Source organism: Varroa destructor, unplaced genomic scaffold, assembly GCF_002443255.2.
Source record: "Varroa destructor unplaced genomic scaffold, Vdes_3.0 BEIS01000001.1, whole genome shotgun sequence".
NCBI classification, from domain to species: domain Eukaryota; kingdom Metazoa; phylum Arthropoda; class Arachnida; order Mesostigmata; family Varroidae; genus Varroa; species Varroa destructor.
Genome location: NW_019211454.1, coordinates 33678617 through 33705144, shown reverse-complemented (window position 1 = coordinate 33705144; position 26528 = coordinate 33678617). Strand labels below are relative to the sequence as shown.

At 40.8% G+C, this 26528-nt stretch overlaps 2 protein-coding genes and 1 long non-coding RNA gene across 4 annotated transcripts in view; 1 reads left to right on the top strand and 2 right to left on the bottom strand.

The window, feature by feature from the left end:
• The window catches only part of LOC111243275 (nudC domain-containing protein 2-like), a 48904-nt gene extending 24508 nt beyond the window's left edge, over positions 1 to 24396 (top strand). The window contains exons 1-4 of one of the 2 annotated variants that reach the window (XM_086977035.1): positions 13354 to 13483; positions 13587 to 13746; positions 17713 to 17855; positions 23313 to 24396. In XM_086977035.1, coding sequence (XP_086833161.1) covers positions 13448 to 13483; positions 13587 to 13746; positions 17713 to 17855; positions 23313 to 23519 — 546 coding nt within the window. In that variant the 5' untranslated portion in view covers positions 13354 to 13447 and the 3' untranslated portion in view covers positions 23520 to 24396. Of the gene's footprint in view, positions 1 to 13353; positions 13484 to 13586; positions 13747 to 17712; positions 17856 to 23312 lie in introns of those variants that run through there. The other variant, XM_022788563.2, reaches the window with a different exon arrangement.
• On the bottom strand, positions 1816 to 8593 carry LOC147758546 (uncharacterized). The gene is made up of 3 exons (XR_015318772.1): positions 8314 to 8593; positions 2492 to 2574; positions 1816 to 2152 (listed from the first exon to the last, which is right to left on the bottom strand). It is a non-coding gene; the product is annotated as an uncharacterized LOC147758546 (long non-coding RNA).
• A 1973-nt stretch (positions 24397 to 26369) lies between the features above and the next one.
• LOC111243290 (Ig-like and fibronectin type-III domain-containing protein 2) overlaps positions 26370 to 26528 on the bottom strand; it is a 68064-nt gene continuing 67905 nt past the window's right edge. Inside the window, exon 19 of the mRNA XM_086977025.1 lies at positions 26370 to 26504. Coding sequence (XP_086833151.1) covers positions 26475 to 26504 — 30 coding nt within the window. The 3' untranslated portion in view covers positions 26370 to 26474. The remainder of the gene's footprint in view (positions 26505 to 26528) is intronic.

The window sequence follows — 26528 nt, the reverse complement described above, 5'->3', positions numbered from 1 at the left end:
AACGACACCAGTGAGGGAACAATCAGACATCCGATAGACGAACAGCAACAACACAGAGGATCGCGGAGACACAAAAAGGTTGCAAGTTTATCAGATATAGGTTATGCAGAGGTAGTAAATAGGTGGAAACTGCGATTCTTTGGGACTAGGACTTAACGACTAGCAGGTACCTCTATTTCTAGCGGCGAAGACGAGAATGATGATGACAACAACGAAGCTATGAGCTTCGAAATACACTCTCAATTAAAGAAGAAAGACATCGCTTGAACAATGCATCATGGAAGGACGAAAACTTGAAAAGATGCCTCAAAACAGTCGTGACCTGAGTCAATTCGTTCGACTCATCGGCTCATCGACTTACAAATAGGTCTTGCCAGCTTCCGGGTATTTAGCCCTTACTTCTTCTGCACATTTATCACTCGTGACTGTGAAGGTCACCAGATAATAACGACGGCTGCAACACAATTACATATTTTACTCCTAGTGACAACTGTAGTCAGCCGCAAAAAAGATGAGGGGCCAAAAAGGGGTGGCCAGATCAGAATTCATGCCACCGCAAGCTTCGCTTAGATAGCACGTAGAGAGATGAGTGAGCAAGTGTCTAAAATGTGATAATACTTTGGTCTTCATTAGGAGTTCTATTTGTGGATGACATAGCACAGAAGTGAGGACGGAGAAGACAGGTTTCAATCTTTTGAGGGGTTCATCCCGTAACAAGCATCGTCGAACTCCTACGATTGCCAAAAGCGCGCTTGTAATGTACTACTTTAACCGCTTATAATTATAAATCGAGGTGCAATATCAAGCTCTGTTTACCTCAAGGAGGCACATTCGAATGTCCGATACCGTTGCCACAGGCAATGAGAAAGCTTCCAGTCAAGTTAATAATTCTTATCAATAGTGCGAACTATTAGCTTGCTCGGAACTCTTTGGCGGGTCGAATCTTTTGAAAATATATTTAGACAAGTTTTTTCTGGCAATATACGATTACAAGTCGATTGAGCGCCATAGCACAATAACAAGTTGAGAGCCAAAGATATCGGGTAGTACTGGATACCAACGGCAAGTAAATAAGATGTTATTTATTAATGGCGGAAGGAATGCAAAAAGGGAATCTTCATGAATCGAGTCCAAGACCGATGGGATTATATCTGTGTATCGTAGCTGTGCATTCTAGAGACAATCTGTACGGAAGTACTGTTGCGAAAGACGTAAGTTAATCTTTGCAACGTTATCGCTTATATAACACTAGTAAAACAACTTTTGTCATCAGCACTTGCAGAACCAGCTTGCCTAAAACTGATAGTTTTGGGCAAGCTTGTTTTATCTGAAACAATGGGATAGTCTCTGACCATAGCATCGTGTGATAAGATACGTGGTCGTTGCCAATATTCTGATATTTGCAGATCTCGAAGTACGTTCCCGTGAACACTGTTTTTTATTATCGTAAATCCTTCAGTTATAAATTATAGTGCGTACTGCTTCGAAAAGCCGTTTGTCTGTGTAAATAAATGTTTCGAATTTTATATTTGCTTATATTAGGAAACATTGTTTCAGATGGTTGACTCCTAGCCTGAAACTAATTGTGCTTTTAGCCCGTTTACATCTTTGACCACTTTACGTATTCCTACGTGCAACAGACAAACTAACACAGTACCATCACGGTAATAGTAGTCAGCCATTCACTTAGCTAGTGCTGAAATAATTTCTCAAAAAACACCTTTCCCTGGAAATGATCATTTGATATTCACAAGTACTTTTTTTTAAAAAGGTGCAGTTTATTATTGAATACATTATTTATTGTAATTGGTCACCGTTATGAGCGTCTTACTTTAAGTTGTATTAAGTGTCTGCTATGAAAAAAGTTATCGTAATCTATCGACGCAGGACCTACGATGCCTCGCTTGATTACGGTAACTCACTTTGGTCCGATTTACAAAATGTATTTTTCAAAAATCAAATTCTTCATTCCATCAGCCTCTAAACGAAGGAACATTGCATAACAAATTGAATAATGACCTAAGGCGTTGTCGATCACAACCGGCGGCCACCGGTAGCCGCCGGATTGCAATTGCGCCGGTATATACATATATATAATCGGCAGACGGAAGTGCCTTCCATATATTCGTGGACGCTTTCTGCTGCCGCCTTCCTGCAAAACGGTAAGGACAACAATGGAGTAGCATTATGACAAGCAGAACTAAGAGAATGAGCGAAAAGGCAAAAGACGTAACGAGAGCGAAAGGAAAAAAACACATACACAGAAGGCATTTTGGTCGCAGTGGAGGCATTGCTAGTCACGATAAAAGTAATTAAAAAAAGTTTTATGAGAATTCCGAAAATGGCAGGGTTTGCGACGAGATGTTTTATGCGTTTTTGTGTCCGCTTTCTGCTTCTCTTGTCTGTGCGCTAGTGGATGGTTTCCGCAATCGAACTACCTCTTAGTGATATGCTTGTAAAAGACTCACGTAAGGAAAAAAACCCTCCTCACTTGTCAGATGAATCCGATGTTCAGATTGACATATGAACTGAGCGCGGTGGAAGTTTATTGCAGAATGTATTGGCGTTTAGAATCTGAAATGAAGAATCTAGAATTCAGGTTATACTTCAGGTATTCGCGGAAGTGGGTCATTTGTGTGTCGAGCGATCTTTTGTTTTATAATGTGTTTGTGTCGTACTCTCTAACCATCTTCCTTATTAACAACTAGATTAAGACTATTCTGAATTAATCAAAATGAATATAATCATATTAAAAAAAGCTTTTTTTCCATAGTACCACAGACATCTTTCATTAGTATATTGGCCTTGCACAATCTTAATTTAGCAAACGTAATTCAAACCCTTCTACCTGGGTTTGTTTGGGACTATATTTCGTTATGCTATATTTATCTACAATGAAAAGAGCACAAGTTGACGGAATCTCTGCAGAGTTGGCGGCGCGTCGTTTTCTTCGTTGTCGGAATGTGGTCAGGCACGCGGAGAGAGCGGAAAAATATGTCCTAATTTGAATAGGCGTAGACTACTGCGACAACGGGTGACAAGTGACTATAGCAACGGCAACAGCAATAACTGCTACCGTAGCAGTAGAGTTTTCACGCAAGCAGCAGGAAACCTCCAGTCAAACTGTCCTTGTATCGCTCCCTCTGCTGATGAAAAGGAGTCTGTTCGTATATTTTGAGCCTAACAGGCCACGCTGGTGAGGTCTACTATGCTGAAAGCGTCTCTCGTGCAGCAGACATGTATGCATGTGTATGGAAATAGAAATGACAGATGCATCTGGCTCACTGTTTACAGAGATCTCACGATGACACGAATCAGACTAAGAGCGGAAATTGCAATTTTGGCCGCTGTTGTTTTTAGCTGCTACGGTAGTGCTGCCTCTATGGCGTTCCTTCTAAACGGTAGTCGGTCTAAAGTATAAAGGATGCAAGCTTTTTTGCGTTGCCTTCTCCACTCTCGGCTAAAATCATTCTATCGAGGTCGAGTAGCAGACGATAGCAGAACAGCAGCGTGCAACCAGCGAGTGATCTATTGTCTTCTACAAAGCTTTCTACATTAACACGAAGAGGCATAGAGTCCACAAAAAGTATGATCTGCAGTGAGTTTTGGACTTCTCTTATTAACTGTGGGTCGAAAATTTAGCGTTTGAATTTACCTATATTCTTTTTTTCTATTCAATCTTAAGTTCCCAATGAATTAAACTTTCTGGCACATTGAAAGCGATTGCTTTCTAGCAGATAAAGCCTTCGAGGGTGCGTTAGGCAGGGCGTTCGTCAAGCGACCTTATAAACATTACCCAAAGCTCGGAGTTCTCAAACAATCTTCCTTTATGTCCCGTTTCATTTCAGCAAGTTTTAGTATGTAGTGTACAATATTTGGTACTTCCGAGCAGATAAATTCGGATAAAAAAACGGAGGATTCCACAGACAAGTAGCCTCGAAGAGGGTAATACTTAATCAAAATCACCGTCTGATTGATTGTCCGTATTATTGTATGACCTTGTACGGCTTTCAAGTAAAAGTGAAATTAAATGAATAGCAGATACCGTTAAATACCTTTCTTGTGACGTTTTAATTGGTATGCCAACGAAAACGAATGGTCGCAATCAGTTCCACCAGTTACCAGGAGAATTTGGAAACCGGCCAATTGTACAACATGAGTAAAAATATTCAGTTGTTATATTGGAGCGGTTGTTTGTGGTTGTAAGGTGATCGGCATCTTTCTAATATACTTAGCGTAAGAGACATGTTATTGACACTCTCTTTCTCAGCTAGATATAATGACAATGTAAAGTTTCGGGTGAGTTAAAGCTACCGGTAGGTAGGTGCGCACTCTACCAGCAATGATACAAGTATGTCCAGTGGTCCCGTGCAACAATAGCATATTTGCCTATATAGGCGTGCTCATACCATAGCAGTGTGATACTGAACAATTCGTTACTGCAAATGTCGCACAAAGCCATTACAACTAAGGAAAATCGCGGAATGAAATAACAGCCATGACGGTCACGTACACAACAGCTGATGCAGCTGCCAAGATAGTGGTTCTTGTTATTGCTGCGGCTGTTTTCGCCGTTGTTCCGGATGACCCTTGTGACTCCGGGTGTACGATGATGAACGAACGGCTAAAGCAGCAAGGAGATCGGGCCACCCCATTTCGCAAGTTCGATAGAACTTGTTTCTGCTATTATACGCCCCGTTGAGCCCAACCGCTGAGGACCACTTGCCGCTATACACTGACATGTTCGTCATGACATCATAAAGGATGTCTTGAATCCTGGTTCTTCTTTTTACTTGGTCCAAATCGTCGTCTCGTGTGTGCTCGCTGTTGTGAATGGCCACACATCTCTGCATGCATATGTATATATATATATAGAACGTAAACGGACATGTTAAATCTGTGCAAGTGAACGATTGATAGTATGGCGATAGGACAGACCTGTATCATCAAGATTGTGTCGGTCAATCAGTTTTTCGTTGCTCCGACCGATCTGTTGTTGGGATTGTCGCATTCCAACTCGTACATATACCCAACTGTATGTATGGGCCGAATATGCTTATTGTTGCAACTATCTACTTCTGTAATCTATTATCAGCATTACTGATTTCTTCTTTATTAATATTATTATAATTGTTACGGTTTCTGTTATAATCTGCTCCGGTAGTATCATCTATAGATAATGGGGATATTCTATAGATGCTCCGGCAAGGCGGCGTACCTCAAGTGCGCATCGACTCGCTTGTATACAACGAATGTATACGTACTTCAGGCAGAAAGGGACGAACTTTGATTGGCGACGTAGTTTAACTGGAAGCCGACCTTATTTTGCAAATGGACTTTTATGTGGAACTTTACGTGAGGTTGCGATGGGTTGTATAGCTGTTGCCTTGTAAAAGTTGAGTGGCCGAGGCTGTAGAAGTAAGCCAACAGTGAAACGTAGGCAAGAACTGCACAGTTCATGGCGATTCAATACCGAGCTCCTAGTCATATTGTGTACTGATACAATGATAAGCTCGCCGCCGGGTGGAGATGACCCTCCTCAGCGACAGCTCAATCCTCTGTATCCATACGTTTACGTAAAACTGTATAAGGCACCGCGCCAGTGCCTCTACCCACATTGCTTCGAAAAGTGGCAGCTTCAAGACTGAGTGAACATAAAGCAGGGATGAGTGCTGTCGTCCACTGATGCTCAAGCTTTGTAATGCGTAACTGGCGTTGCGCGAGAAAGCTGCTAAGAGGGGGGCCACGTGTGGGGAAGGGCCGGAAGCGAATGTATGCGCAGTGAGCTATGAACTACTGCTAATAATAGCTAGACAGTAGTAGTAGTAGAACACTTCACGGCTATGCACTAGAGGGTAACTACTGTCTGAGGAGAGCAGTGAGCGCCGAGGGTGGAGGATGGAGAAACGGCATCGGTTGTTGAGTCGAATGAACTGAAAAGAGAACTGCAAACTACGTTTGAGAACGGGGCCTCCGGTATCTGCAACTTGCCTTACTGCTGTTTCCACAGACGACGTCAACAACAGAAGGATCCTAGTAGGAGGAATAGTTCATCTTGTCCCAGGGCGATTCGACACAAGAGCAGTGCTCTGGGGATCTGAATCGCTCGGGCAATCGGGGTCATCTTCACTGCTTCCTAGCAACACTCGATTTCATCTCTGCTCCTTTTCTGTTCGGCTTTAATAGAACATTCGAGTGACATCTTTTTTACTGGTATCACAAAGCAACTAAAACGGGCTATATGAACGAAGGGGCTTTCATAGTCAAAATCACTGTGTTCGAGCTACCCTTGCCTTTCGATCGTATTTTTTGTTGCAATATCAGTTTCTATCTCCGTTACGACTGCTGCCGTGGATGGTTATTATTATTGTTTGAAATGTTCGTTGTATCTTTTAGTAGGCCAAATGCTGCAAGTGGTCTAGATTTGATTAAGAACCGAAAATAGCATCGAAGTATTGCATTGCGACTTGTGACGAAGAGAGACTGACATTCACCGAGGGCGAAACGATGTTAATATGATTCCCACATACTAAACTGAATTCAGGGGCAATCTATTTAAAAAATTGTTAGCATTTCGTTCACGCTTGGTGTTTTTATAATAAATGTTACATCATTATAGTTCCTAAACGAACAGTAGGACAAAGCCTTCTGCGTCAATAACAGCCAAAAAATCTCCACTTTTTGCAGAACGAAACAGCGAAGTGATTGATATGCGACAAAATATATATTTGTATTGCGCTGGCCCAGTATAGCAAATGCTTATTGCGATAGTACCGATGCGCTCACATGCTTGTACGTGCAAAGCGTGTTTGTTAATTCACGGATAATCATCACGGATGCTTCCGTAGGTTTATATTATTCATGCCACTAAGCGAATCTTGGAAACCCATAAAGTATTCGTCTCAATGTATGTATGATCTTTTTTATCCTTGATTTAGCTGTGTTCATATTAGGTATTCTGTTATATACGTGCAATCGCAAATATCTGTTTGTTTCCTATATCGCCTTGTTTTACATTTCTATCAAGTATTGCTTTAGCCACAGCCTTGGAACGATAGCGTTTCTTCTACAAAAACTTGGAAGCCATTCTTGTCAGTGGTCTGTCCCGATACAAACTCCCCTGAACATATGGCAGTGACAATCGAAATAAGAACTGCTCCTTCTAAATGAAAACCTACATTGACGATTGTATGACTCATATTTTCACAGGTGGTTTTCGATATCACACATACACGCGGTGCCGTTCCGACTTGTCTGAAGTCATACAGCGCACGTGGACGAATCGAAACAAGCGCCTGTGCTAAACCTTCTTTAAACTGTTTTCGTTTTGTTTTGGCTTTTTATTTGGTCGTGTAATAGCTGCCATTATGGTGCTGCGGCACATCGTGGAGACCTGCTGTAAGAACGTGCGACATGCTTGATAGCCAAGATTCTTGCGGGCTATGTGTTTGCTAGCCCGATCCCTTTCTGTTTTCTTTTTCGCAGTAACATTCGTGTTGCCATGGTAATTCTGCTCTAAAGAGATAATGAGAGGGTAACCGGTGTCGCGGTGGCGGCGTTTTCCACTTTCTGGACAAGCATAGGCACACAAAAGCAGAGCGTGCGTGACTAATTTATAATAGTGCTGAGTCCTGTGGGTTAAAAAAGGATGTTAATAGTATCTATAAGCGGCTGAATCATCATCGTCCGTCTGGTGATAAGCATTAGTGAACTAGACCGCTTCTTTGCCCTTGTATATGGTACAAACCGAGGAATATGAGCCAATTTTATAGTTATTCGTGTCCTACCAGTTCCGTGTGTTGCTGTGCTGTACTTGACAGTTAGGACTTTTCGTAAGTGAAAGAAATTTAAGTTTTAGTAATTCTTTGCCGATCTATAGCTACAAATGATAGAGGAACAAACGTGGCATGTGTTTGAAAATAAATTTTTAAAAAAATCTACAGACAAGGTTAGAAGGCGATATGTTCAAATTCAATGTGCTTCTACTAAAAGTACAGTTTCTTTTCTGTGGTGTTTAGCTAATTCGTATTCAAATATTTTTTCTCAGTTACTGCTTACATGCATATAGCATGCACCCACACGCACTTACATTCCAAATATATGAACCTAGACAAAACAAAGGCAACGCATTCTGTCTAATCATGCATTGGCATTATGCTGGCTATGCATGCAAATAAAACAGACCCCATCCTGATTAAATCACAGATCGGGATCCCCCACGACCTTGTCAATAAAAAGCTATCTGCGTCAGCATCTATTTCACAATGTATATGTGCTATGTCTGACCAATGAAGCTTTTCCTATCGAACTTACCACCATTTTCGTCCGTTCTTTTTTTCTACACACTTGAATCAATGTGGTTCTGCTGATTTAATGTTGTTAGATGGGCTGTGCCGCTTACCGCGATCAGAACACCAAAGCGCTATAGGCTAGGAAAGTAAAGTGAATTGATTGAAGGAGCTCTATGTTCTTGCACGGTGCCCTGCGTTCGGTACGCCTTTTGACTTCGAGAATAGAAGCTGGCCTTAAATTAAGGACAACATGTAGATACGCATCGTACAGTAGCCGACGAGTAGATGGGAGCTCTCTAGACGTTGCCCGATAGCGCTCCTCTGGGCCGCACAAGGACGTATGCACTCTTTACTACTTTCCTCCAGCATCCCCTTACACAGCACTTGCTACGTCGAAGCCCAGCGCGGCCATTGACCGAAAAGTTACGAGTATAACCGAGCGCGCAGCCTTACACATATAGAAATAATAAATGCCTATATCCAGCACCGAGCGTCGATTCTCTCTACTACAGAGCATCCATTGAGGTACGGCTGGCTGCGCTATAAAGTTTCTTTCACTATTGGAATTTGACATTTTTGTTGTACTAAGCTAGCTCTGGTTATATGGATGGCATCATTTTCTTATTTTTATTTCAAATTTTCATGAAGTGAAGCAATACAGAACTTTATGAATTTGTTCGTGTATCTTTAATCGACATACTATTAATTACAAATTGGCCTTATCTGTACAGCTGACTGTTCAGCGCAGCTGGAGTTTGACGAGTTCAAACAAAAATTTGCGTCACTATCATCCTCCTAAAACGAGAGTTACTTGACGTAACAGGCTTAATACCGGTCTTCGAATACACAAAAGCTACACCATTCTGCGCGGTTTTTTTTATATATATAGTTTCAGAGACCCGTTGTCAATAAAGGCGAAAAATTATGGCTCTGAAAATATTCTTATGTCATATAATATTCGTGTTGCAATCAACTCTAGTTGGTTTGAGGCTAGCGCTATAGATGGAAGGCGAAAACGTCTATATATTTAATCCTACTTATAATGGTTTGTTGTTTTAATTAGACTGTCAGCTTGATATCAATAAGCCTTATAGCGACATTCTCGATATGATTTTTTCAGAGATATAACCGATACAACTAATACTCAGCTAGTTTTCAGGAAAATAAAACGTACATGAAGTGTTTACGTCCCTAGCAATCGAAGTATTTGCAGAATTTAGGAAACGCATATTCGCTTCGTGTAGTTTTCCGTGCATTGAGGTTATTTATTTTCCAGTTGTAAGAAATTTTTGAGTTTATAACAGCGGCTGATCCTAAACGATATACAAACTAACATTTCAAAGAAATTCTATCGGAATCCTGAGCAAAAGGTAAGGAGCAGGTTTTGTTGTGGCCAAACTATCAGTACCTGTTAGGGTTTTTCCAAGCTGCTTGCAGAATTTCTTGCCTATGACTTTTACATGATATCCGAATATCAGTTATCATGTTATTCATAAGTACGCTACAAGAAACAATAGTAAAATTATTAGATAATATTATTCTACTAAGAATCTTATCCGATCTTTAGTTTATCTTATTCTTATCCGGTGTTTAGTCAACTTTGGTAATTGCTGAACTTCCGAAAAAAATCCTCGATTCGAAAGGCTCCCTTGTTATTGCTCGATTTTTTGCTTAGCTGGATAATTTTGGAATATGAGAACTTCTACACCTAGTAAAAAATAATGGGTAGTTTGCTTGGCTGCAAGTTTTCAGTAGTGAAAGGTCGTTTAACGGCCTCCGACGACTGTTACTTATTGGACAGGGGATCGCTGAAGTGATTCTGAACTTGCGCCTAAGGTCATGTGTACGTTGACAGAACCAGCGCAATGAAAAGGATAGAATGGTGCATATGATATTATTTATTAACTTCACCAATATTTGACCTACACAGACTGACTGTATCGCTATACTCTTGCGTTAGCTACTGATAAGCAAAAAATTTAGCAGTGATATCACATTCATATCAGATAACATATTAATGACAATAATAATAGTCGTGATCGCCTGTAACTTCCTCGTACCTACTTATGGCATGACTCTTTCCTATAATTATTTCGTCGTTCCCCAAAACTGACCAGTACTCCGTTCTCATTGGCTGATCCTATCTGCTTTGTGCAATCTGGTGACAGAGCTCTGCTTTATGCTGCATCCGTCAAAGCAGCCGGGTAGGCCAAACTAGGAAAAAGAGTAACAAACCCCTGACGACACAGACTGACATACGGGCTTTGTTCCTGTGCCTTCTTTTCATATTCTTCCATTGTCGTTTTTTCGATACTCGTCCTTTCTGCTCGAGTTGGGACTTTAGACGCATCGGCTGTGTCCTGTTCGTTCGTTCGCCCAGTAATCTCTCGTCGCGTCGATCTATGGCCGTTCATTTCATGAGAGAATGGAGAGATGCGGCTAAGATACGTATACACGCTGAGGAAGGAACTGTCGCCAAAAAAAGAAGGACCGTGTGAGATAGATAGCAGCAAAGAAGCAATTGCGTTATTCGTACTATTTGTGTTCGTTAATGTCTCGCCTTATAACCCGCGCGCTGGATACGTCTGGTGCTGCTACTGTCAATTATCGTTTTTCCCTGCCACTCGAGCCCTATGCTGGCTTGCCCGCGCTGTCGATCCTGCCGTTTGCTGTGTCTTTTCCTTGAATGTATCCACAATAGAAATTTATTTAATAGAATCACACTCCTCCCCGCCCGCAAGATGTGGTACACGTATGTGATGACACCTCCTAAGCGTGTGCTATAACTGCACGGCAGTGAGAGAAGGATGTCAATCAATTTGAATGTTTGTTTATCTGTCTCTCTTTCTCATATACAGACATGCATCCATGCGCGTTCGCTCGCTCCGCGATTACGATTCAAAACATTATATAAAAGCCATGACATCTGAACGACAATGCTGGCTGCCTGTTAGAGGGAAAGTGCTCGGGGCCATAATGATTATGGGCGAGAAAAATGTATCGAAGCAAGTTACTTGCGGCTACAGTACGATTTGAATCGTGTTCTTAATATCGTGGCTGTTTGTGTCACATAAATATTAATAGGCAGACAGCATTTTTATTTTAATCGCACGATTTTATCCACCTTCGTCATTCTCCAAAACAGATAACGATCCCTTAATGATGTACTTGTACAATTAAGGCCGTTGATTTGTCACTGTATAAAAAGGCGAATACGACTGCGACAACCAATTTTATGGAAAGCTAATGTAGGCCTTTTTAGTGCTTGACCGTGATTATAAGGCTGACCACATGAAATTATTAGAGCGATTTCGAACCTTTTTTTCATGGAAACCTAAAGCAGAACTTTAAATGAGCTAGACAATGATCTAAACACAATCAGACCTAACTCCCTGCTGATCCGGTTGTTAAAGGATAGCTACGAACGCAATAACGCCTCCAACTGCGTCCATAGACATCGGACCTTATGCCGGAAGTTCATGCTTTAAGAGGGTTCAATCTAGCGACAAAGAGGTGGATAAAATCTTGCAAATCACGAATGCACAAGCCTGAGGACATTTAACCGGCAATTTTTTTCGAAATGTCAAAGCATCTGAAGGACGCTCTAAAAAATGTGGGTTAGCTATACATTGCTTTTCGAACATTGCCGTAGTCCGTTCGTTGGTTAGCATCTTTATGATAAGGTTTACAATACAAAAGGTCTATTAATTTAAATTTTAAACTTGTTAAGATAAAAAGAAAAATTTTGAATTTTACGTCCAGCACTACCGTGATGTATTGTTTTAGAAACTGAACTCTAAGTCGGTCTAACATTTCATCACAAGATCATGATAAGTGTGTTATAAACGATGCTGTATATCGTCTTACCAACCAACGAATTAGGCTGATGTCAAACCAGGCTGTAAGCCTGTAGCCTTTGCATTTTTGAAAATAACCTAATAAAGAAAGAGAAACCAATTGGCTCTATTTCTGTGTCTCATTGCGATTGTTTCACAGATCATCGATGGCGGTCTATGCATATTTTTATCTCATTACTTTGATCTATAATAACTTTATTCTAGTGGTTAACAGGAAGTGGCATTGGCCAGTCCTTCGTAGGGTACACAAGGAAGCAACAACAAACAAAATTAATTACCTAGTCATAATTAGGTATTCTCATGGATTTGTAGTGAAGATTTGAAATTGTAAGAAACGCAAAGCCCAGGGATTAATGCGCCGGAATGTCGATTTTTGGTGTTTTACTGATGAGGTGTCCAGTAACTGAAACGCATACGGTTGCTGAAAATTGCCCTTTTACAGGCGGTAGACTTACGATGACCTGAGTGAAGCTAGGATGTTACATACCGGAGGCTTATTGTCTTATATAAAACAGATCTACATAAAATCTGGAAGTTGTACATTTATTTGCCTCAAAGCAATGTCTGCGATATTTTAAAGTTGTGTAAATCTGGCTAATCGTAGTGACAGACTGCAGAATTCATAATATATCCCGCTAGTACTACAAAATTCCTCTGAAATATTTGCCGTTTGCCACCGGTAAAATGATTTAGTTTTTAAAAGAGTTTGAAATAAAATGTGTTAAAAAATATGGAACCCGCTACAATAAGAACTGTCTCAATGGAACCACTCATTTCAGACTAATAGTGCGCCTTTTCGTGTCTACCGACTTGTAGCTAGGCCACATTGAAATACTAGTATTTTCATATGAATCGTGAACAAAGTAAAGAACTGAAATAATATAAGCTCCTCGCCGTTCTTGAGGAGCAAAAATTTACATACGTTTTCCCTAAATTCACTATACAGCGTTAGTATGAATTTAGCGAAAACTCACCCTAAGGTTTAGGTCACTTGAAAGTCAGTGTTTGTCACGCCCTAGTCGCAAAGTAAATGTATGAAAGCTGGTACTAATGATTCGTTGACGTGCTATTCTGTCGGCAGCGTTCAAACATAACTCATCCTTGAACTAATTCGTTACGTTCAAGCGCTTAACGTCCACGTAAAAAACCCCTCAATTGGTCCCTGGGGTGTCGGCTGTAGACGGTGCGTTTCCATCTTGAAGTGTTTTTCATGCGTAGTTAGCAGCCATTGCCAGTCGATCCATTTTCGTAAGAACACAACGAGAAGGGCAAAAATCGTAAGAAAGCTTGAAGCAGCGAATGCATCTGGAGGGGTCGAATAGCGGCAATCCAAAGGTGAGAGTCTGTTCTTAAGGCAGCGCAGCGTTGGCAAAGCTACAGCGGCTACTAGTCCAAATCGATTATTAGCACGTTACCGAAAAACCATTTGGGTCCACAGCGACAAGAAGGAGTCGCGGCTGAGGGAGAAGAAGTGCGTAACCAAGCGAAGGGAAAGAAAAACGAGACTTTGGAAGGAAGAGAACCAAGGACAGCGGTCACGCCGAAAAAGCGGCGTGAAGGCGCACCTTGTCTGCCGCCGGCTGGTCATGCCGAGAGTGGTGAGCAAACGGAGGAATTACGTTGTGTTCTGTCTGCGTGTCTTTCGCATGTCCTTTTTGAAAGATAACTTGTGCGATGCATTACAATGCTCGTAGAATGCTGTGGGCTTTCTCGGACTAGTACTTCCTTTCAGTTGGTTGTCTGCGCTTGAGACTCCCTCAAGCCACAATCGGGACTATCTATTCCAACATAAAGGATGATCTACGATTTCTAAATTCCGTTTTTTACTATCATTTCTTGCAAACTGGCCAGACAGACGCGTTTTGTAACGGCCTCCGAGCAATAGGTTTGCTTGAAGACACAGAAGAAGAACGGATGAAAAAGGTTGGAGCGACGAGATCGTAGCAGAAGAAAGATCGGTCGTTGGGATCGACGCGATTATTGGCTCTACTCAACGTACGCTATGGCCAGTGACGCCATCATCGACTATCGACATGAAATTATTGTGTAGACTGTGGGCGTTGTGGCAAATAAGGCGGGCCAGTCTAGGTCAAACCGATCGACCGATCGACCAAACTGGAAAATTACACAGTCTAATCATACGGCCAGGATCTGTCTCTAAGTGCCCTGAGTGAACGAAATCTATATAAATAGGATGAGTATGTCGAAAGTAGTACAACTGAAATGCTACCCGATGTTCAAGTTAGACTTCCCTTTGCACGGGCAGTGGTAGCATAGGGAAGTTCGTTTTAAATAGAAGTGAACTTTGTTCTTTGCCAGTTCCATCGGGGTAGTTTTTTTTTTGTTGCACAGAAACGGGAGAACGATACTGATGGAAGACACTGACGAACACCGACTTAAATTGAGCCGTTTTAATATTCACATTGGGGATGAGAATCCGATATGGTTTCAAGTAAAGCTTTCAAAACCAGCCTACGGTTACTCGGGATACATGAAATATATATCTGAGTGTAGAATTAACGTAACCCTTTTTGCCGACAGAAGAAAGCTGGATACTGAATGCTTATAGACTTATCATAGAATTGATATACTATATATTCGGTTATATGTAGTGCTATTCTGTGCGCAAAACCATTTGTACCTTGTATCTACAAAGCGATTCGATGAAGCTGGTACCCCGTACAATATTTATTTAAGTTCTGTCTGTTATATCATTTAAGCATCACTAGCTGTTGCATCACGAGCGTGCTTTAGGCTTAAAACAATCAAACTGTTGTATGGTTATACATAGTTAAGCGCTTTGCTCAGGTTGATTAAAATCAAATATCGTTTTGTCTAGTTCTATAGAGCAAAGGGCCTTAGTCCATTTCGCTGACATACTTGGCCGTAGAGAATAGGATTGCACTTTCTTTGAGAGGAAAGCTCATGTTTATAAGCTTTCTTCATGTCTTTGACTTAGCCCTGTCATTTTCAAGAGCTTTGTTTATTACAAACTGAGATAACTTAAAGGCATTGAAGGTTCTAAACTATGAACAATGGTCGCATACAAAGTTTTCCTGAATAGGTTAACCAATGTGTACTATTCAAAACACACACAGTCATTGTCGGCTGCATAGTTCCTCCTACAAAACAGCTGGAACTAGTAGCTGTAGTAATAGAAATAAACTTAAAAAAGTTTGTAAGTAGGGTTATTTTGAGTGCTAGTAATATCACATTAGCTATTAATGGTTGAAGCCATTCGCATAGTAAAAACGTCTTTTTAGCATTTTATTATTCATTGCATAGAACCAGTACTAAGGTTCTACCTATTAAAGAGTGGGTTTCTAAAAGGCTCTCGAAGCCTTACGTATTAGCCGCGGGGCATGCGCGCGTGCGCCGGATACTGCGTACGCCTTAATCTCAAATTACGATAAGGTTAAGACTTCTCGTGACAAAGGAACGTTGATAGCGGTCGAGTGTATAATTCCCGGCATTGTTTCAAATGTGCGCTTATTCGCTATTGACACAGACAACAAATGTATTTTTTGACTCATTTAATATAAAGCTTTTGAAGTCATTTTAAATACATGACAAAGGTCGATCTGGGCCTTGTCCGCCAAAGGAGTTATCTTCGGAAAGACACAAAATTAAAAATCGTCCATAGTGCTGAAAAGCACATTTTCCTTAGTTAATCTGATCATTACTTCGTCATTTCTTAAGCTTTACGAAGTTATCAGCAAGAAACAACTGCACAATCTATGTTACAACCAGTTTCATTCCAAGCTTAAAAACCCATGCATGCTTTTCGTAGCTCAACACCAAATGGTTTCGTATCGATAAGGAAAAGTAAACCTCGTTGAACTAGCGCCCAAATGAGCGGTGGCTGGTAACTCAAACTTCTTCTTCGTCTCTACGTGCGCCCTCGAATGGGATCCTATAGATATAAAGCGCGCGTGCGCGTGTGTGTGTCTGTCCATCAATTTCAGTATCTTTCATTTTTATCTTTTGTTTTTCGACGACTGCCGAACGGCCCGAAGTCGCCGTGGCCTCCACCTCCACGAGCTTTTCCATGTTCCCTCTGTGCAACACGGCAACAAGCAGCCGAAGCAAGAACTTGGGCGTTGCAGCACAAGGTGATGCCGGGTTCCGTTCGCATCAGTTGGGCGATGGCGGTGGCTGCCCCAACCGCAACCCGACTGTCCAGCTATCCCACTCTTAGCTTGTTCTGTTTATTCTGTTTGCTCACAGGCTTGCGCCTAGCTGGCGTGTCTTTTTTCCTCTTTCTGTTCTCTGTGCTCGAATTCGCCTCTTACCCAACTCAACGCGGCCAGGCTGGCCGCTCAAGCGAGCATGTTATTCGCATGAAAAATCTCCCCAGACGTCACCTGTTTCTGAAGTTGACACAATGGTCACGCCGATGGGCTAAAAGCCAATCCGTATTCTCCTTGTATGTTTGTTCTTGTCGTAGTAGTCCCACCAGAGCAGGGTTAGCGTTCGACCGAAATAAATTTGCTTCCTTTTACCTTACTTCCCCTTACTTCAGCTTCGTTTTTTTTTCATTGATGAAGCTAGCCAGCAAGCGAACGCGGAGCAAAGAACGACGCCTTCGCCAGCGCTGCAGCGATCACCACCACCACAACTACGACGATTGCCGCCTTTGCAGAGACACGCTATGTCGGCAACAGCAATGACATCGCTACTCCGACGGGGATTTACGACTGAACAAAATGGCGGTTGGCGGCGTATAAGCGTTCAGAGCGCAGGTCTGAAAACCGAACTTTTTCGTTCAAGGTGAAGGGGCTAGGGAGTATAAGGGGCTCTGGCCTTTAGACTTGGGATTAGCGGTAGCCCCAATTCCCGTTTACAATGGGGTATGGTTTGACTCTGGACGGAAACGATGGAAACAGGACCAGCGGATCGGAAGACCGGCGAAAATACTACATCTCTTCCTGAGCTCCAAATCGCACAGTCATGTTGGTCGTGTCGGTGGTCGGTCGCCGCGCCCACAGGACTAAGCGCGCAGTATCATGATATAGTAGATAGCGGCGAAGCACTGTAGCAGTTGGAGTGGCGCCAGAAACGGTAATGGCGCGGGCATACACCGGTTCAGGGGTATCAAAAACCATAAAATAAAAAGGCCCAGAAGGGGAACGGGTAGTGTCAGCTGCATACAGTGAAAGAGTGCATGCTAAGGGAAGCTAAGCTGTGTATCACGTTCAGCGGGACGCTCAATGGAAGAAGATTTCGAGAAGGGACAGCTAATAGTAAATAGCGAATAAAAGCCTCTTGGACAGGCGGTACCGTTACCGCCGCATGTGCCCAATCAAATCAATATTTCATTCATTATCATCTTCTTATTATTATTATTATTGCTATTATTATTATTATACATATAGAACGTGCTACGTATCAGGTATAGGTGCGTTTCTGCAGGTAGAAACAGTTTATGATTTTTAGTGGGCATTGTATAATTTTTTATGGTCAATCATTTTCTCTGTCTTATGCTATATTTTCTTTTTTTTGGCGGATTCGTTTCGCGAGCATGCGGGTGAAATTACGGTCGGCTTCTTCTGCGTTTCATACAGGTACGCGGGCCAAGCAAATGGATGTGCGGATGACGACAAGAGAGCTGCACGTCTCTTGTAATGGGAAGAAGATCTTAGGTGGTCGTCTACATCGTCCTATTCGGCCAGGCGAGTCCACCTGGACAATCGAGGATGGAGACAAGGTTAGTAATTGTTACGCAGACTTTCCTCAGTAAACCAGCATGAATGAAACCATCTTACCTTGTTGTTGGCCTGAATGCTACTCCTGCCAAAATGCCAAACAAAAACCGTATGTACGCACAATAGCATCTGTGCAGTATTTATAAGACAATCTCCCATACACGATGATACGAAACTAGAAACAAATAACTACGAAAAAAAGTAAGAACACTAGCGGTTCTGTAATTAAAATACCATTGAACATATACGTTGTCGCATGTGGTTACAGATAATTCTACATGCTGCCTCGGAGATTGAACTAAGCAGTCAAACACTTTGTTATTAAGTTCGAGAAATTATGTCGTAAAAACCGTCACTTTTACCTCGACAAAAATTGTGATTTTCCTGGCGGCAAGTTACATATTGGTTTATTCAGCTGGAAAGTGGGGAACTATATTTTCGATAGTTTGCTGTTAGGACGTATTATAGTTTAGTTTAGAATGGGCTAACTTGCAATGCAGTTAGGGTCAACCCAGGTGTAAAGGGCAGACTAATTAAATGGGATAAAAAAATTAGAGCTACATCGCCTCACAGTCTTCCAACCAGCATTTTTTAGGTAGTAATTAATAATATATTATTAATATATTAGATAGTAACGACAATAAACTCTTCCCTTTCGATGAGGCCACAGGGTTACTGCTGACTAAATGTGGGCGCGGCCCAGTTGAGGCCAAGTAGCTGTTAGCAAAAAAAAATAAATGACGCACAGGTAACGCACGGTAGCCTGGTGTAACTAATTTAATCGTTTCAGTAAAACCCTTCCTCAGTAGTCTCCATTGACGCACACCATATCTGGCTGAATGTCTTTGTAATAGGCGAACTGAGTTTCAAAACTTTAATTAATGTGCTAACGGCATTAAGAGCAATAAAACAGCATTACGATATGCCTTCGCTTGAACGTCCGGTATCACGGAACGGACCCGGCGGCAGCACGCGCGTCGTCACTCGCAAATCCTTTATCCATCCTTTCGCCGCTGTTATGGCTTGCTGGTTTCGTCGGGCGCTAGCCATCATCGAGCTCCGGAATAATACGCTGCTCAAGCCGGCGAAAGGAAGGAATCAAACGAGGTCTAGCAAGACGCGAGAAGAGGGAATAGGGGGATATAACAAAGCGAAAATGATGATAACTGTCTATGACGACGATGGTGGTGTTACTTACTATTAACGATGGTGAATAGCAGCAGAAAAAGGTTGGACCTGCCCATAGACGAAGAGAAGCTGCCGTAACTCCCAAGGAAACTACGTAGTGAGCTTCAGTGAGGACACTGAGGATCACTGATAGATTGTGACTGAGCCATAGAGGGAAGGTTCGCAGTGGAGAAAGGGACAGAGATCATAAAAGGGAATTAGGGTGCAAAGTTCGTACGAGGACACAACGTGAGATTAAACGCTAGCTAGATTTAGCTACCGGCCTCTTTGGTTCTTCTGGTTGGAGAAAGGAGGGTACGTTAACTTTTGGGGCCATCCAATGTGGAATGAGGTGTACGTGAACTGATGCACCAAGCAAGTAATTTCACCATTTTCGTTTCGAGCTTGGCGTGATCTCGAACAAAACCATTTCGCATCGTTCGCGCATTTAAGGTAAGGGGATCACGGAGGTCAAGGATGTCAGGATCCGTTAGCTATATGATGGCGATGTTGCATGGTCTGTACAGGAGACGGATGATGCGTATTGTTTCGTCATTTAATACGCAAATGCAGCACTCGTTGGTAGTCCGTCATCGTTGCTTCTCTCTTTTTGACTGGTTAATATGAGATTAGGACAATTTTCATTTGTTTGTAGCTCAACCGTAATAATTAATAATATAATTATAATTAATAATATAATCAAAAATTAAATGCTGATATGCCACTTCAGTACGTACATATTATTCTGCTACTATTATAGTAGAACAGCCTTACCATAGTTAATTGCGTGCCATAGAATGCGTTTGTTAATCACTGTTAGGGATGGAGACCAATTGATGTGTGTTTAGCCAATAGAACGTTGGCAATTAATGATGTTTTCCGCTATTAACTACCCAAGTGTTCAAACAGCTAAAGCAAAAGGCCGTCCAACCACAGAAAAACACATGCATAACCAACTGCTCCCTGAGTTCCTCGAATATGATGCAGGAGTGGGAGTATTAGGCTAGAAATAAAATCATTTTATTATTGAGATACCAACTTTCGAGTAGGGTTATCATGAGTTGTATCGCTATAGATAGCACTTAACCTTACATCAGAATCCTTTTGCCGAAGATATTTTTGTATAGTCAAAGTTCTTCAAGGACCGTTCTTTCTGATGAGTACTACAATTACCTTGCGACTCTATGGGAAACAAGGCATTTAGGCACCCCTATCTGTTCGACAATGAAGCCCACTTCTGGGAAGTGGGTGCCAACGGTAAATAATGTTCAATTGTAATTTTTATTTTACAGTTTAATAAAGATTAATCAAAATTGTATGATGCCTGTAGTAGAGCTTTCCCAGATCAGAACACATATGTATTGTCTTTGAAAGAGGATATCAATTCGGGGCGGCATACCTGCAGCGAGAACTTTCATGGTTCTGAAGTCTTAAAGACAAAAACAAGAATAATTGGCTGACTAAATATAATACAATATATGAAACAGCCGCTACAAATGCTGTTTCCCACGTCCAGCTATGATCGCGAAGAGTGACGCAAGAATCTCAGTATTATGTGGTACTACTTTGAAAAAGTGATCAATCTTTGTTTTATGAAAAACACTGCACGAGCATGTCACTCAAATGTCGGTTAACCATACATTTGTACGAGTAGATCGATTAAAATAGACCGCTACGTGCCAGATCTGCTGAAGTTATCCTTTGACTGTCGCTACAACAACTGAAATAACTTTTCGTGTGCTACATGGATTCATTGTATTGAAACATACTACTCTACAGGCTACACCGTTCACGGCCTTCTAGAACATCACGCTTCTAAACCAGCTCGCCTGTCACCAAATCACGCTGAGCGGGGCAAATGTACAGTGTATCGCCTCGTCACTACTGAGAGCCTTAGTGTCGATGGCTTACTTTTGTAAGACTGGGTTAGCTGCACAGCTATACCTAGCTATCTAAGGTGAATGTAGCCACAACTAAAACCGCTTGATGGAAAAGAGGCAAAAGCAACTCGGGTAAACAGAGCAGACAATACACCATTGTGCCGCATAGCGGAGACACCTGGAAAGAATAACTTCGGCGTGAACGTGGCGAAAAACGCTGAAACCTGGAAACCGGAGGCGTGATGGAGCTGAATGCTACCGAGCTCTAACAACTTTTTTTAGTACTTGGCTCGCTTAAATTCTCGCGTACTGCATTCGAAATCAGACTCAGAAAAGAAATTTTATTCGATGTAAACCAAGGGATCAACGTAGCGCGGTAATGGATTTTCTCCTAAGAACGAAAAAACAGTAATAACTGTTGGTAGGCGACAGGCGGAGAGAAACTTTGATGGGATTTAGATGGAGTAAGGTCGAGGTTGTCGCCGTGGGCATCGAAACCGGTTCTGTTGGGTTACTTAAGGCTGGCCTCAGAGACTATCAAGCCGGGGGCGATACACAGGTACACGATTCTGGTAAATACAGGACTGTAAGATCCAAGGGCAGCTAGTGACGTGCGAGTAGTCGGTTATCTGTTAGATGCACCGGCTGAATAACACAAATATTATTGGGCACGATGGTGTATGCCGTTTAGGTTAAAATCGTCGAGAAGGAAACTATGTCTGGTGCTATACTAAGACGTATACATTCTGCGAATAGTTGTTACGTTAAGAGAATAGGGAGACCTCGAATTGTAAAGATGGATCTAATTACACTAATGGGCGTTCAACGATCATAAGGGGAATTTAACAGGGGTATGACTATGGGCTGCAGGACTTGAGTTGCCATACGACAGGTAAAAGTCAGAAACAGTCATATACCCTTTTCACCTCCATGAGGTCGAAAGAAGGAGTCCAGTAGCAGCAGCATTTTTTTTGCTTCACTTCATTCTGAGCAGCTGCTGGGCCCCCGAAATATACAATTTGATTCAAGAATAGGTTTTCATATAACGATGATTACCTAGATAGCCTTCGATATGTGTAATGTATCATGGTCGATTATATAAATTTAATTAATTTCTAATTAACTTAATCATATACATTTTGACTCACACACCCAAACCGGGATACTCTCATTGTTTTTTCCCGATCTACGTCAAGGACAGCCAGGTCCCGCTATATTCCGTCATTGTACTTATCGTTTCTAGCCCAATATTTTCATCGTAAATGTCATGATCAAAAGACGAATTTTTATAGACGCGCTGGTAAATCATTTGCCTTAGAGCATGTTATTATATCTTACATATGCATTTAATAACTATTTTAGTTTTGTTGTCCTTTTAGATTTCTTAATCGTGTGTCACTTCCGTGTGAAAACATTCTAGTCCTGGCTTCATCTGTTTTTGACTATCGTTACTTGCACACGTGTACATTGAACAATACTCCGAAGGAATATTTCATTTATTTTATAAGTTTTGAGTAAGTTTTTTCCGCTGCTGTTATATACGTCAAAATTCTGAGTTTCCCCTTCAGTGAATGACTAAACAAACTGTATATCGCGTCTACACGGCAGTTCTTAAAGCTATGGAAGCCTCAAGGGTATGTTGACACATGACCGCCTCGTCTTGCTTTTCACCATCTTGCTTCCGAATCATTTACTACTTGAAATACATTACCTACCATACTAGGGCAGCTCTAAAGGCGTCTTCATCCAGCTAAGTTTTTATGTTTATTGCTTCTAAAAGAGACAGTTTTTATTACATACCATCATATACCATAAGCAACATCTGCTACCACCTAGATAATTATCCGAGATCGCGACGTCTTTAGGAAATGTCTTTTCCAGGTTTCAGTTTAGTTCGGATCGACCATGAAGTAACTGCCTGCTATTAAAGAGCTTGTCAATTAATGCGCAACCTGTTGAAGTAATTAACATAATTACTCCATCACCATTGCACTCATAGGCATGGCTTCAACGAATATACTTATATATACAACGAATATATATACTGCTTGTATATGTGCGCTTCACGGTTGAAATTCCATAACTGGAACTATATGTTCCAAGCCAAACCTGGTTAAAAAGCAAGTGGGCTCAGTTGTGGTCTCTAATAAAGACTTGAACTTAATCGCTATTAATTTGAATCGCTACGTTACTGAAGATATCGTGACGTGTGGGTGTTACAATTAAGTCTATGCAATTACAAAATTGCTGTTTATAACGATTACGCATTGCCAAATAAATCGGACCTGACTGTAACGTGCACATTCATAAGCCGATTTGCTCCATAGTCTGGTCATTCGTAACGGATAGCACGGATGCATGTATTTCGCTATCTCGAAAGCAGTTGACTAATTATAGATGTTCTCTTTTCAGGTGACCGTTCTTTTAGTGAAGGCACAATCGGCGAAGAGTGAAGACGTTTGGAGTTCGCTTTTGGAGGACGAATTCAAGGCTGACCCTATGACGCTAATGGAAATGATGAAAAAACTAGATCTTGAGAAATTTCAAATAGAAAATCCTGGTTTCGATTTTAGCAATGCGGTGCTGAGCAAGAAGTATGATAGTTTACCTGGAATGTAGTTAATTTCATAGTTTAGAATTAGCAGCTCGTTTATATTTGTCCGTAAATGTATGTAATTCGTCTATAAAAATTTATATCACTCGTCTATAACCGTTTATAATTTTTTTTGCTAGTGGAATCAAGTCCCTGAAATGCAAATTTGGTAAAAAAAAATTACTTAATTATATTGTTTCTTGTCCTATTGAGCACTCGTACGTTACTAAATATTGTATGTTCAGCTTCATACAAAATAAGAACGACAGATCGGCTGTCAATAAAATCAAATCTAAGTTTTTCTTACTGATGTTTGTCGTGCTGCGGAAAAATCGCCAAAAGCCATAAATGCTATAAATTACGATTTCTTTATACTGTTTATGCCCTTTTGAAGTATCAGAGTGGAGGCAACACATTAACCGAGTATCGAACATATGCTTGAATGTACGTATATGGCAATTCGTGCCTAATTAGTTAAAACAAAGGGAAAATTTGTCTTTCTTATTACGGGATTTCAAAGATATCGAATCCATTTCTACTGATACTAGGTGTTAGATTCTATCATTGAGTTTATCAAAAGAGCAGACAAATATTGCGGACCGCAGGCTTCTAAAGATTAACGCGATCCTAATTCAACTGCATATATAATATGAAAATTGGTAATCTTATAATAACAACAAATATTATGTTTTTTTGTTTTTGTTTTAATACATATGTTAACTAATTTACTTTCAATTGTTATTTGTCTGCGGTTTGGTAATGTGATCACATTTTAATGGCTACCTATTTTTTCGAGATACGGTGTTTGGATATATTGCGTCACCCAAAAACGGTCCTTTGAGTCCAGTACCAACAATGTAAGTGAACCTTCAACGTGATCAATAAATAAAACCAATACGTTTATTCCTTGTAGGCTTTCAAGTATAATATAGAAACATTGAAGCTGTTTTTGGTCAAATTGAGCTCTACTGATAATGCAAAAATGTTATGTGATATCCTAGTTCAGGCTGAAATTGTTTTTTACTTGAGGAGTGACCTCTGCTTATGTCAACTATTAAATATTACATACTCCGGTTTTTCTAAATATTTCTCTTAAAATTTTATTCTGTTTGTTGAGTAGTGCAAAAAAAGGCTTTTTTTTTAAAGCATTCAATGTGGAATCCCAAAATAATATATAGAGTCAGTCTGAAAACAAATCGTACTTGTTCAAGTTAATTACTTTTTACAACTCAGCCTTTTTTACTGAATGCTTGTAATATACTGGGGGCCGCTAGCTCTTATACAAAACGAACGCTTCGATTCAACCAAAGAAGTCCAGATCGATGAACTCCCTTTTCCACACTATTAACTCCAACCACTCCATTTATTAGTCTCCTCCCACATTTGCCCCACCAAGTCCTACCTGTATTAGGTTAGTCTCCTTACAGTGCTGTGTAAACGCCAGCATGTTCCCCGTTGGCCAGACTTTCGCTGTAGCCAACTGGTCATCTTCGTGGGTTGTCAGCGGCCAGTCGATTGGGGACCTATCCCGAACTTATCTTTGATTGACCATTTGGAAAGCGTTAGATCTTTCTCATTACTGGTCTTGATGTCCATGTTTGTTATCGGTAGTTCTAATTTGTTCTGTGTTTGTCTATACAAATTGCTGAATAAAAATATGTGCACGTGAAAGCACAATCAGAGTGTTTCATTGTTATGTGAATATACTATGTGATTCGCCATCCTATGACTCAAAATCTATTATGAAAAGCTTCAGTTATCATTGTCACCGACTGCGCGTATAATATATTTGTATCTGTAACAGAATGCATTGCATACAGCTTCCGAAGAGCAGTACTCCTTAAAATTATCAGAAACATAGGTTAAACTGAAGGTAAACTGTTATTAATGTTTGGCCATACGAATCATGCGGAATTGCGCTACGTATTCTCTCAAAACTGCCTCATTGATATCAAGGGTTTACCAAATTTGAACAAATCTTGCATGCGGAGTCTTTTACTGACTTCGTCAACCTTAACCACTTTGGCTTTATATAACTGAGCATGCTTAAATTTCAATTTCACTAACGACTATTTGCTTTTTCTGAGACGCAGCGTTAATTAATGCGAATGAATGTGCCCAAAAAAGAATTTACTTTAAGGAAAAAAAAATTAGCTTTGATTCCTATCGTTCCTAATCGTTCTCAGTCGCCGATCAAACTAAAATGGGGCAATTTTCGAGTATTCAATGTGGATTATTTTAACAAAACTGAGTTTTATAACTAACAGCATATGGCACACGCTCCTTCGTTATATCCTAACGGGGCCGCGCCTTTAAAGCGAATCAACCTATGATCCTTCCCGTCTGATCTAGCATCTCAAAGACAGACAATGAAAGAGATGCAATATAAACCTTCCATGTTTCATTCTCGTTTTCTAGCTATTTAATATGATCGTCGATTACTTTGAAACATGAGGTTCTCGACGCTTACTGCTTATCACTGCTCACCAGATATGAGTTTTTTTCAGGACGTTATTGCTTAATTTTTCAAACATTTCAGCCTGTTTATTGATACTTCAACTGTTTTTTTCCTAATTTCCCTAAGTCCCATTCGGCACATTTTCCACAAAAAGCCGGCCTTCTGATCGAAAGTAATTTTTCCTGTCGCCGAACAAGCAAGGTCTAAGGCCTAGCTTGCAAGATATAACGTGGTTTAACTGGTTGAATCTAACAATTAATTTATGCTGTTTTTTAATGGTGCTACCTGTCGCTTAACAAAAACTATTATTTTATGTATAGTAGATTAAAAAATGGAAAATGCAATTGTTATTTTTTGAAATGGTTCTATTAGACTAAAAGTTGATGTCTATAAATGAAGCATGAATAACACATCCATATATGGTAGTTAACTTAGGTCGTTTATTTACAGTAAAACAAATTGTGTCTTTCTTACCCCTTAACCCGAGTGTGAACTCTGTCGGGCTCCTTTTTGTACTTTGTCGTCACGAAATAGTACGGTTTTTATATTCTGCCTATCGAGAAAATAATTAAAATAT